The sequence below is a fragment of the Poecilia formosa genome, unplaced genomic scaffold (assembly GCF_000485575.1).
Source record: "Poecilia formosa unplaced genomic scaffold, Poecilia_formosa-5.1.2 Scaffold131, whole genome shotgun sequence".
Taxonomy (NCBI): Eukaryota; Metazoa; Chordata; class Actinopteri; order Cyprinodontiformes; family Poeciliidae; genus Poecilia; species Poecilia formosa.
This window is the reverse complement of record NW_006800070.1, coordinates 190115-208938: the sequence shown is the minus strand read 5'-3', so window position 1 is coordinate 208938 and position 18824 is coordinate 190115. Positions and strand designations below refer to the sequence as shown.

General features: G+C 40.8%; 1 protein-coding gene across 1 annotated transcript in view; it reads right to left on the bottom strand.

Moving 5' to 3' along the window:
- Nucleotides 1-18824, bottom strand: part of sash1b (SAM and SH3 domain containing 1b) — a 75092-nt gene that overhangs the window by 25842 nt on the left and 30426 nt on the right. Inside the window, exons 2-8 of the mRNA XM_016676243.1 lie at nucleotides 6545-6673; nucleotides 4573-4623; nucleotides 4188-4237; nucleotides 2215-2255; nucleotides 2007-2093; nucleotides 1784-1896; nucleotides 456-557 (exon numbers count right to left, since the gene is read on the bottom strand). Coding sequence (XP_016531729.1) covers nucleotides 456-557; nucleotides 1784-1896; nucleotides 2007-2093; nucleotides 2215-2255; nucleotides 4188-4237; nucleotides 4573-4623; nucleotides 6545-6673 — 573 coding nt within the window. The remainder of the gene's footprint in view (nucleotides 1-455; nucleotides 558-1783; nucleotides 1897-2006; nucleotides 2094-2214; nucleotides 2256-4187; nucleotides 4238-4572; nucleotides 4624-6544; nucleotides 6674-18824) is intronic.

The window sequence follows — 18824 nt, the reverse complement described above, 5'->3', positions numbered from 1 at the left end:
GAGACAAAACGACAGCCGGTTATAAACAGAAACTTCAATATGAGGGGAAATTAGAGAGAAAACACCAAATGAAGTTCATCAGAAGCAGAAAGGACGTTCAGATGAATCTGAAAAATGTGCCCTAATCGCCCCACTGGTGCATAAAAGAGCTGTGGCATGCATAACAGTGGCCCTGTGCTGAATCCGGCCGCCTGCTGCAGCACAATGGGGGGTTAGCGCTTTGACAGCAATGAATAGGAGTCCAGCCGGAGCCCTGCGGTTGGGAAAGGGCCCCGAGCTGCAGAGCTTTAGAGGGGCCTCGGTTCACCACCGGGACACGGGCAGAGCCAAAGAGGGGAAGTGCTGTCAACAGCTCAGCAGCCTTGGCAACGGCAAACCAGAGGCGCCGCCGCTGCGCGAGTTAGCGATTCAGAGGTAAACAACGAGCGAGGGGCCTGGAGAGCGGAGAGACTCACGGTGCAGCTGAACGAGTCGTTTGGGCCGGGCCCCGAGGGGTCCAGGGACTCGGGGGTGTCGCATCGGCTCGTCTGTCTGCTCTGGGTCTCGAACTCCTTCAGCTGCAAAGAGAGACAGAAGCATTTCGGTTGGTTCAGTGAGACAAGGGAAGTTTGTCGTAACAAGCAGTTAATTAATTAAGCTCATGATTAAATTATAAAAGTCCTGAAGGAGAATTTTGTTTACAGAAACCTCATAAATCCTTTTATTTGTCATTTCTATTGTTTTATTTGTTTTGGATGTTTAAAATGTCTTCCAGCTCCAGTGTTAAATGTTCATTGGAATTGAAAGTTTATTGATCTTTGAGAATCTGTTCTTATTATTATGCTGTTTCCATTATGTTTACTTCAACATGGTCAGAAAACAAGAATATTATCGTTTATCGCAATAAATTCTAGAGCATTTTATCACTCGGAGTCATACAGGTAAATATGGTTTACAGTTCAACAGTGGAGAAGAGGATGGGACACATTTCATTTATGTTTTTAGGTTAAATAAAACATACAGATGCATCTCAATAAATGAGATCTTCAGTAAATTCAACATGTGAAACATTTTTTACACATTGACGTAACTAAAACATTTATTTTTAATCTTAGTTTTGATGATTATTATAACATCATAAAGTGTGAATATAAATGAGCTAAGACAGGATTTTTTAAAGTCCAGACATGCAAAATTACGGCTACGCTAACACTACTGAGCTAATGGTCGTCAGTCCTTCAGCAAAAGATTTGAGCCAAAATGGGTCAGTGCTGGAAAAGCTGGTTGTTTACAGAATACTGGATCAACATTTTTTTACAGGAAAGTTGTGTGGAAGGAAAAAATGTGGAACCATATGTTTACAAATGACTCTGTAACAAAAGTACCCAGGAAATGTGCGCTGTTAAACTAGCATGAGCTTCCACAACACCTCGGCAAGGTGTTGCTGCAAGGATGCAGCAATTTATGCAAAAACAACCCAGATATGGAGTAAAAACATTGCTTTTTATTGATGTTATGGAATATTAAACTTATTTCAGAAACAGAATTTGGAGTTTTGCTCAGCTGCATTCATCAACATTTACATAAAGACATGAAATAAACCACCCTGTCTTTACTGAATCTACATAATGAGTTTCAGTTCTGATCATCCTTGATGATGTCATGTATTTATCTCCACCTGTTTGCTCATTTTAACTTTTTTTTTTAAAAGAAACTTTTTTTTCTAACAGGTCTTTGTTGATTATATTGTCTCAATTCACTGTAACTTTTCTATTTTGCGAATACAATATTTATGACTCCATACCCGTGCGAGCGCTTCCTCTATCGAGATCATATTCTCCTTCACCATCATCATCAGCTGAATACGCTCTTCATCGCTCATCGTGATCTCGCTGGCAACGAAGCCAACATCGTCACCTGAAACAAACAAGCGCAGTGTTTGAATCAGCAGGCCAAATAATAAAACACTGAGCTATATTGTTCAATAACTTGTATTAATCACATTATTTTCCTGGGTTTTGTTTTACCTTTTGAAGTCTGGCGCATCACTCCCTTCTGTGACTTGCGGAAACTCTGCCATAAAGACTTGCTCTTTTTCCTCGCATCCCATTTTCCTGAAGAGAAACACGCAAGGAGCACGCCTTTTTAATTTGGCATTAAAAATGAAAACATGATTACGATATTTACAGGAAGAGTCGTGGAAATCTGTGGACTCCAGTAAAAAGTTCTTCTTACCTCCTGATCCGTCGTCCGAGCTGGATTTGTGGACAGGAAACCTGAAGACATTAAATCCACATTTAACTTTTGAATTGTTTAGATGTAAAGTCAAACCCCCGACCAGAGCCAGTACCTTCGATCCAAAATTATTCTCTTCATCCTCAATCCCTTTTCACCATTTTCCACCCCCTTATCAAGAAGTCTTGTCTGTCTTCTCCACTTACGTCAGATTCACAGAGAACAAGCTCGTGAAAACCCAAAAGGAATCACAAAGGCGCACTGTGCCTCATGACAACAGCAGGGCAAATTAAAGCGGTGGAAGCGGACGAAGCAGAGTCTGTGCTGCTCCGCGTTGATGAACAGAGGTCAGCGCTCTGTGGCCATCCCTGGAACAATGGAGGCTTTTTCTCTTCTGGTTGGGGTTTTGTGGCAGCAGCAGCAGCAGCAGCAGCAGCAGCAGCGTGGCGTCTGAATTCCCCACACACTTTCACACTCAGTCTCTGTCTCTCTGTCTGTCTCTGGGCTCTTTGTTATGCATGACTGTCAGTCCCTCCCTCAGCTGACTGCTGTTGTTTCTGTGCATTTGCCTTCAAACAGATCAGACCTGCTTTGTGGTAAATCAGGCATTCAGGTCAACCATTCTCTTCACAGAATACAGAGAGCAACTACAAGCTACAGAAATAAATAATTGTCTTATTTTATTACTATTTTATAGAAGCCAAATGCAAATTAAGCCCTTTTTATAGCAGCTGGCTGCATGTTGCAGTTGAGGGGCCTGCTGACCATCACCCTAATCTTTAACTCCACATGCAGGTAATCAGCTGGGCGGCTCGGAAACAACATTACTAAAATATTAGCAACAGCTTCCACATTAAAGAGGATTGATAACAGTGCATTAATGCTTAGCTGTGCTGCGTTTACTGATCAAAACTGGATTGGATTTCTGAGTTTTTGACAGGTCAGATACTGGTGAGTATTGGACAAATTTCTAATCCATCATAGTCAAGGTGGTTTTGCATTTGAGATTTTTAACGTCATTTTATTTTATCTAGGTTTTTGTTTTTATAACCTGTGTCCTGCAGTGTGACAGCTAAAATATTTTCTTTAAAAAAGGCTGCTGCATTTAGATTATATTCTAGCTATACTACAGCATTCCTCATCACTACTCCTAAAAAAAGAAGCTAGTTTTATGTTCTGCTGTGCATGATTACGTAAAAAAAGTGGATTCATTATTATTTTAGCCTCAAATAAATTCAGCAGAAAGTGGAGATTTGCACAGCCTAGACAAGGACAACAACAGATCTAATTATGCTCCCTTCTTGTTTGGCAGCCAATCGTCAGCTTCCTGAGGTAAATCCCACCAAGAAATTTAGGAATAAAAATAGATTTTTAACTGCAACGTTGGGATTTTAAGAATAAAATGTGAGAAATAAAAATGTCTTTGATTTGATTATTTTTTCAGGCTTGTGAGGTTATTTGCAACAATATGCTTTCAGCCCACTAGGGGGCAGTATGCACATCTTCTGAGTGGATGTGAAAGTTGAGTAAATTCTGTTGTTTCCCACAACTGCATCCAGATTTAGGATAAGACTGGTAGTTAGAATGAAATGTCTGAACTTTCAGTCTCTCTTCCTCTCTCAAACAATCCTGATCGATTAATCACGACTCTTTGGCATTAGTCATCACCTATGTCCGTTTTTCTAAATCTGATTCAGCTTTCTAAGGAAAAAAAAAATGTGAGTAATCCTTATAAACCTTCGGAAGAGACAATGCAGGGAAGGAAGGAAGTGTGGAGGTTACACAGAAACGCTTCATAAGTGTGACAGCGGGGTCAGCAGGAAGGGGAGGAAACGCACGTGGCCTCAGGCCTGACGGAGATAATGGAGGAAGCCTAATCAGGCCGCAGCCCGCAGACGTAGATCCAGACTGCAGATCCTAGATCTGACCCTCCCTTTACTGAGCGAACCGGTCGTTAACGGTTTTGTTTGTACCTCCTCTCAGTCTCCGGAGTCGATGTGCCGCTGCTGAGTCCAAGAGATTCCTGAAAAGATGAGAATCAATCGATGAGACGTTTAAGAGTTTCAAATCTGAATTCCTGAAGATCACAAAACTATTGCTTCACATTGTGTTCTGATGTGAACCAGCAGCAAATAAACGTCTCATGTTCCGCCTCGTGTTTACATCTGTAAGCCGCAGTTTCAAGGACAGCTCTTCCGCATCCCCAGCCAGTCAGATGTTACTTTTTGGGCTTCTCACGTTGCTTTACCCGGCGATCATCATGACCTGGCGACCCCTCCCGGCCGCCTATCGAGCGGTTTTGTCCTGCTGACGCACAGAACAGGAAGCGGCAGTGTTCTCCTGGGGTCTGACACTCACCTGGAGCTGAGAGCGGAGGTGTGGCGACGCGGCCGCTGAGTCAACCTTTCCCTGAAACGCAGTGGGAGCAGAGGAGTAAATCACAGTGTCATCATAATGAAACACTTGGCTTGAGGTTCGTCTGGTTTATATGGTCAGTAAACATTTTCAAAGTGTTACTTTAAGGGCTGTTTAATCGCGTCTGAGCCCAAACGGGGCAGGACATCAACACCTACAGGCGGTTCGTTTGTTTTTTCTCTCAGCACCTTAGTTACAGGGGATGTGAAAATAGTACGTTTCTGATAAAATGTCAGATTTTTGTCCTTTTTCCACCTTTAGTGACACAAGCAATAACAATAAGGCCTGTCACAATAAGCAATAAATCAATTTACCGCAATAAAATTTAAAACATTTAAAATGTTTCTCTTTTATCTCTTTCTGCCAAAAACTGGATAACTAAATCTTCAGTCTGGTACTTTGGTCTCAAATAGCTCTTATTTAGTCTCTTATTTTGAAGGACCGTTTTGTTTACAGAGACTAAAGTATCCATTTTATTTGTCGTTTCTGTTGTTTCCATTTCCTGTGTTAAACGTTCATTACAATTTAAAGTTTATTGATGTTTCAGGATGTGTTCTTGCATTGTTTTGCCATCACTAAAAAATGGTCTCAAAATAACAATATTATCATTTATCACAATAACATCTGGGACAATTTATCATCCAGCAAACTTTGTTATTGTGACAGGCCTAAATCCGCATACAGAATCACTCAAAAAGAAAATATAAAATATATACACAAACAGAATAAAGGATACAAATATTGTACATTAAGGGCAACATCACCGATTCAAACCAAAAATAAACCAAAACATTTAAATATTTTAAAAGGGAAAATGTAGAAAAAGAAAAAAAAAAACCTCTGCAATAACCTGCTTGCATAAATCTGCACAATCAAATATTGCATTCAGTCTCATTTAGTTCTTTCAACAGCATCAATGGTTCCAGTGAATCTAATTAACACATGCATTTAATTAGATAGTGAAACATGGTGGGGGCAGCATCATGCTGTGGGGCTACAGAATCAAAATTATTCAAATCTTATATCCTAATCAACAAGCAAACTGCTTAATGGGATGAAAACTATTATTCTGGAATGGCCTAGTCAAAGTTCTGAACTAAATCCTAAAGAAAATCTGTGGGGTTACATGGAGAGATAGAAATATCATTTTAATCTAATAGATTTGGCAGATATACAAAGCTGTGGCATTATGAATCATTCCTACTGATGCAGACTGAAATAATTAAAAGGGGCTTCAAAAAAAAAGTATTATTTTGTTCATTTACTTAAATTAGGACAGTGCATATTAATCAAAACGTCAGCAGTTAGCATCAGTGCAATGTTGGAGTTAGCACAACAGCTAAATTCATTTAATTTCAAATACAAGATGCCGTATAAAATAAGCCAATCAGTAGTTTTCCAACAATGTTTCAAAGAGTTTTTAAAGCTGGAGAAGGTGCCACATATAAGTTAAGAGTATTAGTTAATTAAGCTAACAGTTTAAGATCACACATCTGATCAAAATATTAAAAAAAAATTTTTATACGCGTCTCTGAAAGATTGTTTAAAATGTGCAAATTAAATGTCACTAAGGATAGGAAATAGATGTAAACTGTTTTATTACGATTTAATCTGACCTAAAAACACAGAAGCTGACAGGAGTGTGAACGCTTTCCAGAGCCTCTGTGGAAAGCGCTCCACAGAGGAAAATAAATACCCCTCTTTTGTAGTTTATAGGAGAAAATAGCACCCTGCAAAGACAAAACATGTTATTGAGGCTTCTGCTGCTGCAGGCCGTGTATTTATCCCGAGGAAGACATTTAATCTTCTCTGCTACCTGAACAAAGCAGATTTTTCCAGTGATGTCAAACTCTAAAAGAAACAAAAACAAAAAACAACAAAAAGGAAAAAAAAAAAAGGGTTAAAGATTCCTCACCATCTCCATCTCTTGCACTAGTTTGCGTTTCCGTAGCTCCTCCATCCGTTCGCACACGTCGCTGAGAGAGGTGCCGTAGTACTGCGAGTACTCCTGGGCCAGGTCATCAAGGTTCCCCACAGAGCCATCCTGCCACACACACACACACACACACACACACACACACACACACAGGTGTCACAAAACAGAGGAACAAAATGAATCCCTCTCAGCAGCAGCCGCCGTCGTGATAAGCCATTGTTTGAAACTTTTGCCGCTGTCGGTGGCAAAACAGATAAGCAGGAAGCGGGAGAGATTAAGCACCAGGAGGGCAAAAGCTGTGATAAAGCCTGTATCTTCACCAGAGCCGTCATGTTCCTGCTCAGATGTGACCCCTGCGGGGGAAGGAGAGGCCCCGACTGACGCAACTCCGACACTCACCGTCCTCGAAGCCATCGAGACTCGACCTAAGAGGCCGCGGATCAGCCTGCCGTGAACCACAAGGAGTCGGTCACATAACTCCGCTTCACGTTCCTTCAACTGTGCAACTCAGAGGTTTTGGAGGGTTTCTTTTACTGTGCGATGGATTCATTTTTCAGAACACGCTTTTTCTGGTTAATGTGTAAAAATAATAAAAATCAGTTTAAAAAAAAAAAAAAGTCTCACTGGTTGATACCGATTCCCAGTTTTCTCTGACATTTGATCTGTTTTTTTTTTTTTTTTTTTTTTTCCACAGTTCAGGTGTTCTTCCTATATCATTGGGTTCCGTCCAGCTTTATCATGATTTTATCATGTTATTTTGTGGTACTATTGTGATAATGATAAAAATGGTGATTAAAAAACCACTTACTGTCTTCTTTAGGGTAACTGTGGCTGTGAAAACAAACGCTGCTCTTCCCAACTTCAGTCATGTTTACAAATGTTACTGACATTTATGTTCTTGTGGAACAAACTGGACAAAATGATGAACATAACATTTCTAATAATGTCACTTTGCTTTTGGGTCGTTTAACATCTTCAAAGGAAATTGAAATTTTCACAATAAACAATACAATAATGGCTCACACCTAATTGATCCCAGTTAAAGAAATGTTAAATGATCAGTATTAAAATCAACTCCTGACACTTGTAGTCGATGTGCCGTCATCGATGATTTACGTAAAACTAGTAGATTTCTGTTTTTTCTTCAGGTCTGAGCTGCAAACCTCAACATTTTCCTAAGGACTTTGACATAAAGAGAAGAAATGCACCGTAGATTATTGATAGAGGTACTGATTATTAATCCGAGGGTTTCTATACATTTTTTAATGTGAAGCAAATTTGCAGAGTTCTCAAATATCTTTAGTAAGTTCATAAATGATGCAGCAAATATTGTGACAAGAGCCAGATATAAATATCAAAACTTTCAAGACAACAAAATAAGGAAAGAAGGACAGGAAAAAAGAAAAAGTGAAGGAGGAAGAGAAAAAAACCAACACAAGGAAGAAAAGAAGGTAGGAGAAAAAAAAAGTTAAGAAGGAAAACCAACAAATGACAGATTGACATATGGAAGGAAATGATTAAAGAGGCATGAGGAAGAAAGGAAGGAATGAAGGAGACAAGGAAAAAAGAAAAGACTGATGGAGAGACGGCAGAAACAAGAAGGAAACAATTGAGGAAGCAAAAAGATAGAAAGGAGGAAGATTGGAATGAGGACGGGTCATAAGACAAGGAGACAAGGAAGAAAGAAAAGGTTTAATGGACGGAGGGAGGAGGAAGATAAATGGGGACAAGGAAGTGAAGCAGACAGGAGACAGAAGAAAAGAAGGGACAAAGTGAAGGATGAAGGAAGGGCATAAATAGGAAGACTGGAAGGATGCAAGGAAAGGAAGAACAAAGAAAAGAGAAGGAAGAAAGAAAGGATATTTGGATAAAAAAATAAACATCAAGAATAAAGGGTGGAAGAAGGAAACTTCTAGGGTCAAGTAAAACGTTTTGCATGATCATTCAGAGCTGGAAAATGTTTAAATCAAATCCACACTTTTCATTTTTAAATGAAATTCAAACAAGCTGCATCAAAGTGCATGGATGTAGTCGATGAATTTATAGTCTGGAAAAAAAAAGCAGCTCCTCTGATGCATTTAATAAACAGGATAAAAATCTGACTTTCTTGATAAGAGGCCTTCTGACCTTTTATCCATCCTTGGAAACCAAAACATTAAAATAAAAAATAAAAATCTCCAGGAAAACCAAACCAAACGGCAGACTATAAGCTCCAAAAACCTGGGAGGCCCTTTCGGACCGCACACACAAACACACGCTGCGTCTGTAATGAGCAGGTACTCCGCTCATAAACCGCCGCACAGATCATCATCATCATCATTACGCCTCACCCTGACGCTTTGCAAACGCTCCCACTGCAGTGGAAAGCGATACTCTGGACTCCGTCGCCTCGTGTCCAGACAGTCCGTGACTGGTCTGACTGTCCAGAAAAAGAGAGGCCCATTCATGGCGAACCCGGTTCCAAACGGCCTGAGAAATCCTGCCTGCTGTTCGTTCGCTCAATAAATAAGAGCAAGAGCGGGTCGGCCTGAGGAGCTGCGCGCTGCGCCTGGCAGCAGCCACTCTTCTGCCCCCAACAGCCACCGCTTCACATAAGCAGCCCTTTGTACCCGCAGCCACATGATATCGCAGCAGCCTGGGCGCTTATTCGACATGGTTTGGAGAGCGTGTATGAATCCCCACTGTCCTCCATCACGGATGGATGTGCATATAGAGAAAACAAAACTGAACAAACAAGTTAAGAGGCCTGAACTCAAGCTTCGGCCGTTTCCGTGAAAATATTCACCCCAAAAGCAAAATCTTTTTTCATTCTGCTCTGGTTTCTAGTGCAAATATCTTGGCACACTTTTATTGAGATGAAGCTAACTTAAAAGTAACTTTCAAGCAAGATATAGGAGCTTGTATCAATCCTTGATATTGATTGAAAAAGTTTAGTTTCACTTATGACGTGGGAAAAACTTCATGCTAGAAGCATAATACTTTTCCTTATCCATATTAACGACTTATTTATATAAAATCAGCTCTTATATCGTGCTTAAAAGCTACTCTAGTACGAATTTATTTATTTTTTTTGCAGTGTTTTCTCAGCCGTCTGCAAATGGTCGGTGTTCAGGCCGAAGCTGCAGCCTGACACTTCAGCCACAGAGGTTTTAAAAAGAAGAGTGCGGTGTCACGTTTCTCAGCATCACACAGCGAAACAAAAGCTCTGCAATGCCCTGGGGGTCCAGGGTGTGAGTGTTTGTACAGCTCATCTGACTTGTCTTCAGGAAACCAGGCCAAAGTACCAGCAAATCATGTACTTCAGGATGTTAGGAGACTTTGTCCCTGGGTTTGCTTTCAAAAGAACTTTTCACGATAAATGATTGACTCAACACGAACGGATAACTGAGCATGAATGACAAGGTGGACTAAAACTAGAGATCTGTCTGAGAAAGAAATGTAAGGAATGCCACATCTGGATAGATGCAGGACCGGCTTTATGGATTTTGCGTCGAGGATGTTTGAAAGTTACAAAGTTACAGTTTTGTGTGTGTGTGTGTGTGTTAAAGGTTCCCCGAGTCGTCAAAGTGAAATAATGACCTAAAACAGAATCAAATCCCCACGTCAAGCGGTCAAAAAGCACGCACAACATCTCGCTCTGTAGCAAGAAAACTGGTTTCTTCAATGAATCTCCAGAGGAAAAACCACATTCACAGGATCACATTCCAGCACAAAACATAAAAAAAAAACAAAAAAACACTCACCACAAACAGGCATCTGGCTGCCAACAACAGCTATCCAGCAGCAGCAGCAGCGTTTAGTCCTCCCACAGCTCTGTTAAGTGAAACGCTCGGCTCAAAAACTTAACTCAGTTTAGAGAGCGGAGGACAATACATCCTGCAGCGAGAGGAGGGTGGAGAGGGGAGACCGATGCGCATAAATTAGACAGTCTGGCTGCGGGGAGGCTGGGGAATTTGCAACCACATATGACGTTGGTTGCAGCTGGGTGGAGCCGTCGACTCGCTCCAGCTGCGGCCCACAGGGGGAACTGGCTGACTCATGGATCTGCTCTTCAAATAAACTACCACCTCAGAGTGCATGGAAGTGCTGCTCCGTTTGCCCCAGCGTACAACTCGGCAGACGATGATGAGGTGAATTATGTGTCAAAAGGTAGGGTTTTGATTTCTGGTGCTTGACGTACTAATATAGACAAAAGTAATACTCTTTAAAAAAAAGGTAAAATTACAGAGCAGCGATTCAAAATGAACGAGATAAAACCTATAAATCATCAAACTGAGTCAAAACTAAGTCACAGTCAGCTTTCCCAGAGTCTCTCTGAGGAGGCAAGTCATTTCAGAACAATTTTGGATACAGAGTGAGTCTTTGGATCTGAGCCTCGCTAAAACCGATGGCACTACCAAATACGGATGAATCCAACCAACAAGATTCTTTACATTTTTTCCCCCCAGTTTATAAAAAAATGCTGTACTTTGCTTCAATGTTAGAAAGATCCCAGGAACAAGGAACAAGGAAACGGTCCACTTCATGAAACGGAGACGGCAAGAAAAGGCAGACTATGGAGGCAAACATGGCTGTTGTTTGTGAGCATAAAGTTAGCCAACAATGGTTCTTCCTTTTCGTGTGCTCTGACGCAGTCTGTGAATCGCATTGATACAAAAACACAATCAAAACTACATTCTCCAAACATTATTCCCAATGACGACCATATTTTTTTATCCATAACATGCTTACCATTAGATTTAATTTTATTTTTAGGGTTAAATGACATATTATTGTAAGAAAACAGTAGATGGACTTAGAGTTTGAGTGGAATGACAGACTGTGACATCAAAATGATGCGTTGGCAGCTACAATACTGTGGTGCATTTAAATTGTTGCAAAGTGAGACTTTTGGCTACTTGCATTCACTGCTGTTACATTTTATACAATGTAACAGCAGCCATTTACAGTGGTTTGGTGACATAGCCGCTAAAAGAAAATGTATCTGCAGGTTTGAAGTGGTGAATTACAGATAGACTGGACTCGCAATGCAATTTTAAACCTGTGTGGTTTGCCTGTCTGCTAGGTCTCTCAGACATTTCTACTGACTTCCTCTTCCTCACTGGATAAATCACTATGTACATCTTCATGTTATGAACTCAAACTGAAGCCAGAGATTATAAGAATGGCTTCTTATTGAGTCACCTTTGTGTCATGCATTAATGTCCAAATTTAGAGTTTCAAATGCAACATTAAGACGCTTCAGCAACATTTGGCCACAACCACAGCTGATTGAAATGGCCTTTTTCACACTTTTTCCTAACTTAAGACACAAAAGTGAATGTGAATCATAGCAACAAGCCAGCACTGCAAAAAAACAAAATATTACCAAGTATCTGTGGTCTAATTTCTAGTTTAAACATCTTACTGCATTTTAATCAATACAAAAACTAACTTACAAGTAATTTTTTTCACAAGAAACATGAGCTTGTTTTAGTGGGGACAGTATCTTGTTACAAGTGAAATAATCTGCCACTGAAACTAATAATTTTTTTTCATATTAAGGAATTTCTTAAGCAAACAAGCTCCTATTTCTTGCTGAAAAGTTGCTTTTGGTGTTACTTTGTCCTATTTCAAGTTTAATAAGATATTTGCACTTGAAACTAGACCAAACACTTGGTAAGATTTTGTGTTTTTGCAGCGTAGACGACTGAAAAGAGCAATTTATAAAAATGACAATATATTTATTCTTCCTAGCTGGATGACTTTACTGTTCTATTGCAGTTTTCTCAAAGTTTTAAATTTACCATCCATATAGTTTTAAAGTTTCTAGCAAAGCCTTAAACTGTGAACTTTGTACTAAGACAAAAACCCAGATTCTGTTGTAGACTTTTTTTTTCTGTAGTTGGCACACTGACGAGATTTACACCAATGTTCAGCTGGCAGACAGGTGGCCTCACATTTAACCCAAGAAAATCTCAGCATGAAGAGGACTTTGTGGTCAACTGGTTGACTGAAGGCTTCCCAGTTACATGTGCTTTTAAAGCAGTCCAGAGAATAACCATTCCCCACCAGCGCTCTCAATTATAAAACGTGATCACAAGCTATTCGTTTTTTTTATTTTGCCAAATGTGTCTCATCCGTCTAACAGATGTTCTTCCAAAGTACATCTCATTAGGGAGAAAAGGCTCCCTAACTTAACCGTCTAAAATGTTTAGTTTTTTTTATTTTATTTAGTCAGTCTTCTCATACAAAAGTGAACCAACATCTGAGATTTATGTTTCTACGTTCAGGATGAACGTGGCCACACTTAGAAAAACTGTCAGCTCTGTTGTACTGCAAAAACACAAAATGTCTAGTTTATAGTGCAAATTTCCCAGGAAACTTGGAATAACGCCAAAGTAACTTTACAGCAAGATACAGGAGCTTGTATTAAGTCAATAACACTTTAATATGGATAAAAAGTACCAGTTCAATTGGCAGATTTTTATTTTCTACTCTTAACTTGTTTTGAGAGGGGTATTTTTTGCAGTGTGATCATTTTTAGCACAGCATGATACACTGTAAAAAGTCTGAAGATGTCTTTATGCTTAAATGACGGGCAGCAACGACGACGGCTTCATCCTCGCTGAGGTCTTTCCTGCTTGATGTTGTGGGAGCAGGAACACAGTCCTGAGTGCTAAAAAAAACACACCAACCAGTTTATCAATCAGGATATTATTTATGTGCTCTCTTAAAGAATAAGGAACCTTATGTTTAAGATTATGCATGTATTTTTTAAAACAAATTAAATAATCAACAGTAGAAGTATTAGTATCCGTTTCCTCCCCCTTTTCTGGCTTAGGTGATAAATCAAATGTTACAAAGTACATAATTTGTACTTTCTATAATATCCTGATTCCATAAAACACATTTAAGAGAGATGTGAAAAATAATTACCGTTATTACTGCTATTATTAACACAAGACGTGAACAGCTACCAAGCAACCCCCACCTCAGAGGAAACGAGCATAAATAAAAGATACAGTTTCAAAGAAACAGGCCAGCAGTATGTAATCCGCATTAATGTCTGGATGCTGAGCACAGACCCGTATTCATTTGTGTCAACGCAACCCCCTACTGGGGGCAGCCATTTGCTGCCCCCAGTAGGGGGCAGCAAATGGCTACTTACGTGCCTCTTTCCCAGGTCATGCGAGTGCAGAGGCATGAGGGCAGGAGGTGACGACCGTGAGGTGAAAATAAAGCAGACACTTTGGATTGAGGTGAAAGTGAATGATTCATGAGTACAGCCGTAGGATTTTCTTCCTCTGCTAACCGCTGGCGAGAGTTCACATAAAAAGAGAGGCGCCTTTACAGATACTTGAAGCATACATTATCAGGTTGGTGACCTCGTTTGCTTGCGGTGTTACTCAGAGATGTAACCGGTGTGAGAGTCTTATGTTAAATCATGATCCCGCTTATTGTAATTGTTCCGCTTTAGCGCGCGGACCCCCGACTCCAGAGGGAGGAGCAGGAGGCCGGAAGCAGGAGTCCGACCTCCCGCTGCAGATTAGGCTGAGCTGCAGATGGATGGAGGAGACGGTGGAGGGCCCGGTTCAGCGCGCGGTGCCAAAGGGCCGAGACAGCGCGTGCCAGAAAGGTCAGTTTTCCGCCTGGCTTCACAGCAGCGGGGCGGCTCGTCACCTCCGCGCGCGCAGCGGAGGATGGAGACGGACGCCATTCCTCTCCGTCAGCCAGCCAGCTCCGCTTTCCGTCACAGACGGGTCTCCTGACTCGGTGTGCGCCAACCTGAGCGCTCATCCGGGCTTTGATCGCAGAGGGCGCCGCTCTGCACTCAGTCCGTGAATAGTTACAAAGCCAGACCCGGAGCAACACTGCTGGAGAGTGACTTCATGTTACAAAGAGCTGGTATTAAATTTTTATTAAGTAAGTGGAATTTAAAATGGCTCAAATTATGTTGAAGGCATCTAATAAACAGCTGCCTGAGCTCATACAGAGCATGTTTTATGAAAGAGAAGGGGGATATAACTTAAACCCAAAGTTAAGGTAGTTTGGACACAACAAGAAAGAGTTTTTGTATTTCAATTCATGATGTAAAATTAAGTTAAATGAGGAGTTAAAGTCAAAATTTAATACAATTTAAAAGGAAATTAAGGATTTTTTTAAACAAGATATAGAAATATTGGTGAGAGTTTAGCACCAATGTGTTTATGCAAAGTGAAGCTATGAGCGTGTGTCGATATGGAGGCATTTAGACATGTAAACCCAGATAAAATGGAAAATTAAGTAACTTATGTCTTTTTTATATTTTTTATTTAATAATGAGGGTCCATCTGAAAACATGGTATGAGTTTATAGGGTGGGAGTTCATAAGTTTCTTCCTGCTCCTTTTCGATCATGTTAAGATTATTGTGGTACAGAAATATGTGTCTTTTGCATCCCTTGTTCATGTGAGTTTATACTTCTATTGTGTTCAAAACAAACCAATAAATAATAAAAATAAGTTCTGGAGATATGCAACATATTTTCCTCTGGGGAGGAATTTCTAGTTGCTCTCTGCAATCCGGCACCAACAAGAGTTTACAGACAACAGGTCAGCGGTCTGCAGCCTGCGGCTCTGGAGCCCCAAGAGGGTCTTTGGTGATTCAACTTGGTGAAAAATTTGGACACCACTGACAGGCTGTGCAGGCAGGAGGAGAGAGGAGAAAGAAAAAAAAACAAAAAAAAAACAGAAAAACTGCCAGGAGCCTTTTGGTAACTCTGGAGAGATCCAGAATCTGGAGATTATGACAAGAAAAACACCATCCATCATGCAAAGCCCCAAGTCTGACTTTTATGGTAAAGTAGCACAAGAATTCCCATTTGCCAGAAACCAGGAACACACAAGCTGGAAGAAGGTGACACCACTGCATGTGTTGGCCTGCGCGCAGAAAGAAAAAAGCAGTGTGATTTCTGTGTGTGGAAGAAATCACACCGACTCCATGGTGAAACAGTGATGGCAATATCATGCTGTGGGGGCAGCCGTTTCTTTCAGGAAAGCTGGTCAAAATTGATGAAAACTTCCAAAAGGCTTCAAAATACGGTTGGTACGGGAGCTGCAATGGTGAAAACACAACAGAAACTCCTGCATATCCTTCACTTCTCGCCGACATTCTGTGAAATTCTACGTTTTATCATTTAGTTTATTAAATTTTACGGTTCCGTCCGCGGTTTCTGCAAAGGAGCAGCACCTGTAACTGCTCCTTCCTACAGACAACTTGGAAGTGAATCACTTTTCACTTGGAAGTGAAAAGTGATTCTCGAAAGTGTTGACTGAAATACAGAATGCTACAAATGCATGCCACATTTTCAGAAGTGAAAACCTTTTATTCCTTTCCTTGCACTTTGCAATTACCATTAACTTTGTGGTGAACCTCATAAAACCCCATAAAACACTTGAATGTGACTCATAGGGCTGCACAAACATGATTAACCTAAACAGTCAAATTAAAAAAAAAGAAAGAGAAAGTCTACACGTAAATGCAGTTATTATGCAATCAATCAGCAGCTTTACATAGCAGCAGCGATACGGGACACGGTGAGATTTTTACTTCCATTCCAAAGCACAGAGGGCCAAAGACCGACAGGATCCCCTGGGGGGGGAAGAAAGAGGATCAGTGCAGGAGCTTAACCATTCATGTCTGAGTGGTTAAGTGGATTCTGACAAGCCCCAAATGCAGGTTTGATGAGAGGGGTCGCACTGTAACATGCACACCATCGCGAAGAGATGCACAGATGGCACAGAGAACAACCGGTCGTGTTTGAACTGCATTAGTGAGGTCCGCATCAATCACTTGAGATCCCGTCATCACAGAAAATTTCTCTCATCCAGATGAAACAAAGGTTCTGCTCCATTACGGGACTCAAGCTATAGAAATGAAGAAATGAAATATCGGAAGAAATTAAATAAAAATACCTTTTTGGCTAAAAGATGCACAAAACTAAGGTTCAAACGATTAATCGCGATTAATTGATTACTGAAATAATCAATTTCAAAACTCAGTTTTAGCTTCACCTGGTTCAAATTCACTAAAGGGACGGTGTGTGATTGCATTTCAGGCAATAAAACATTTTAAAAATATTGTCTTTCTAATATTGTATTAAAAAAATGCTGAAGTGGTTAAATAATAAATCTGTAGATTGTGCCCGTTTAATCAATTAATCATCAGAATAATTGATTTCTAAAGTAATCGGTAGTGGCAGTCCTACACAAAACAAAACAAACAAAAGAAGCTGACCAAATAGAGTCTCATTGTTTTCTGGCATGCTGCAAAAATATAAAGATCATACCACCAGCAGAGACCAGGCTGGGAGCAGATTAACAACAGACGGGAGTGAAACTCTAAAGAAGATTAAAAGGGCAGACAGGAGGCAGATTAAAAAAAAAACCAAAAAAAAAAACCCTTTTGTCTATAAAATTCAATCATTGGGCTTGATGGAGATTTTACACATTAGCTGGAAACGCAGCTCTCTCGTATAAATAAGAACTATTCAGCTGAGAAGTGTAAACACCCCAGTTAAAATGGAGTAAAAAAAAAAAAACATTGAGATAAACGATTTCAAACTTTTCATCTCTATCATGTGTCCTATACAATTCAATTGAAATCTAAACAAATATCTGAGGAGAAAAACCTTGATGCTTTGACATCGTTTTGATTTCAGCATTCGGTTCTTTTCTGGCAGATTTAGTTCTGAACTCTGAACAATTTTTTGTTGATTTTGAGACACACTTGGACTGACTGCCATACGGACTGGGCATAACTACTAACTCAGTTCAACATTAGGAAAAATGAGCCCAGAGAATGACTCTGCCACCACCATGTTTTAGTGTATATATGTTGGGGAGTTTGTGCTACACCAGGTTGTTTGTGCCAATTATGTCTTTTGGTATCAAGTTAATCAGACTTACTATAAGTATGCAGAACTGGGGCTGAAGCATGTCTCTTGAAATGCTACTTGAACTGTATTTTGACTAAATTCTGCATATTTTGTCTCATATTTGTGAGTCGTATTGAATGCAGCGTCACCTTGTTGCAGTCTAAGGTGTCTGTGTCTCACTTGGTCATCACCCCAAACAGGAAACTGAACGATAAAATCTGGATTAAATTATTAATTTAACGGTGACGCAGAGTTATTGGAACTTTTTCCTCTTTAATTTTTTTTTTCCTGAAGATATTTCCTCGTTGTCCAGGATAAACGCTGCTTTAAAAGAAAGGCAGAAACGTTTTTAAATGAATTATGATGTCAGATCTGTTCCGCTGCTGTATAATAATCAAGAGGCTCTCGGCTGTAAAGTGCACCGCGATCCGCAACTGAATAATTTGCGTGAGCCCGTTGCTTCTGAAATGGGCCCGTGGATTGTTCTCGGAGTAGCTTTGAAATTTCTCCAGAGCCTTGGAGCGTGCTTAATTCAAAGATCAAATGGTAAATTTTATTCAAATTGCAGGGACTGAAATCCTGTGAAAGCTAAATCCCCTCTGGATGGCGACGTGTTTGCAGTCTGGGTGGCATGCAGATTGTTCTGATTCTTTGGAGCATGTTTAATTTAGCAGGGCTGAAAACAAACACAGAACCCCCCTCTCCTCCTCCCCCCCGCGCCTCCCAAACTTTACCTTTCCCTTCGAAATTCAGCACAATTCACACCTAGAAACTGTACAGGGCCTTCACTTTTAAAAAGGCTCTATGAATAGCGTGGGGCTTGATGCAGAGCAGCCTGTGGATTGTTCACAGTCCGTGGACCGTGTTTAATTCGGAGGTGCTGAAATCGCTTCATGTGCCCCTCACCCCAGCGCTCGGGTAATTACCCTTGTGTGACTGTGGCGCGATCCCCCCCGAGACGTGCCTGCCAGCTCGCTGCGTTGCCGGCTGCATCGGAGTGGCAGCCCCGCTCACCCCGCGCAGACAAGGCCGCAGCATCCAGCGATCCTCCGCCGAGTCGAGGGGGAGCTGCCAATCATGACGTGAAAGATGGGAGGACCGGGGAGGGGGTCATTCTGGGGAGTGGGAAAAAATACGTGAAGCGGCCCAATCAGGAGGAGAAGCGCCCCGTGGAGTCTGCTGTCTTCAAACATTACAGGAGCACAAACTGAATGAGTGGCAAGAAACGAAGACACTAAACCGAGAGGTGGACGCTTTGAAGTAGACAAACGTCCAACTATGGCTGGACCGATTTGTCCTTAAATTTGGGAAATTGGTGATCGGCCGATACTTTGAAGTGAAGTCGATCTTATCCACCTCAGCA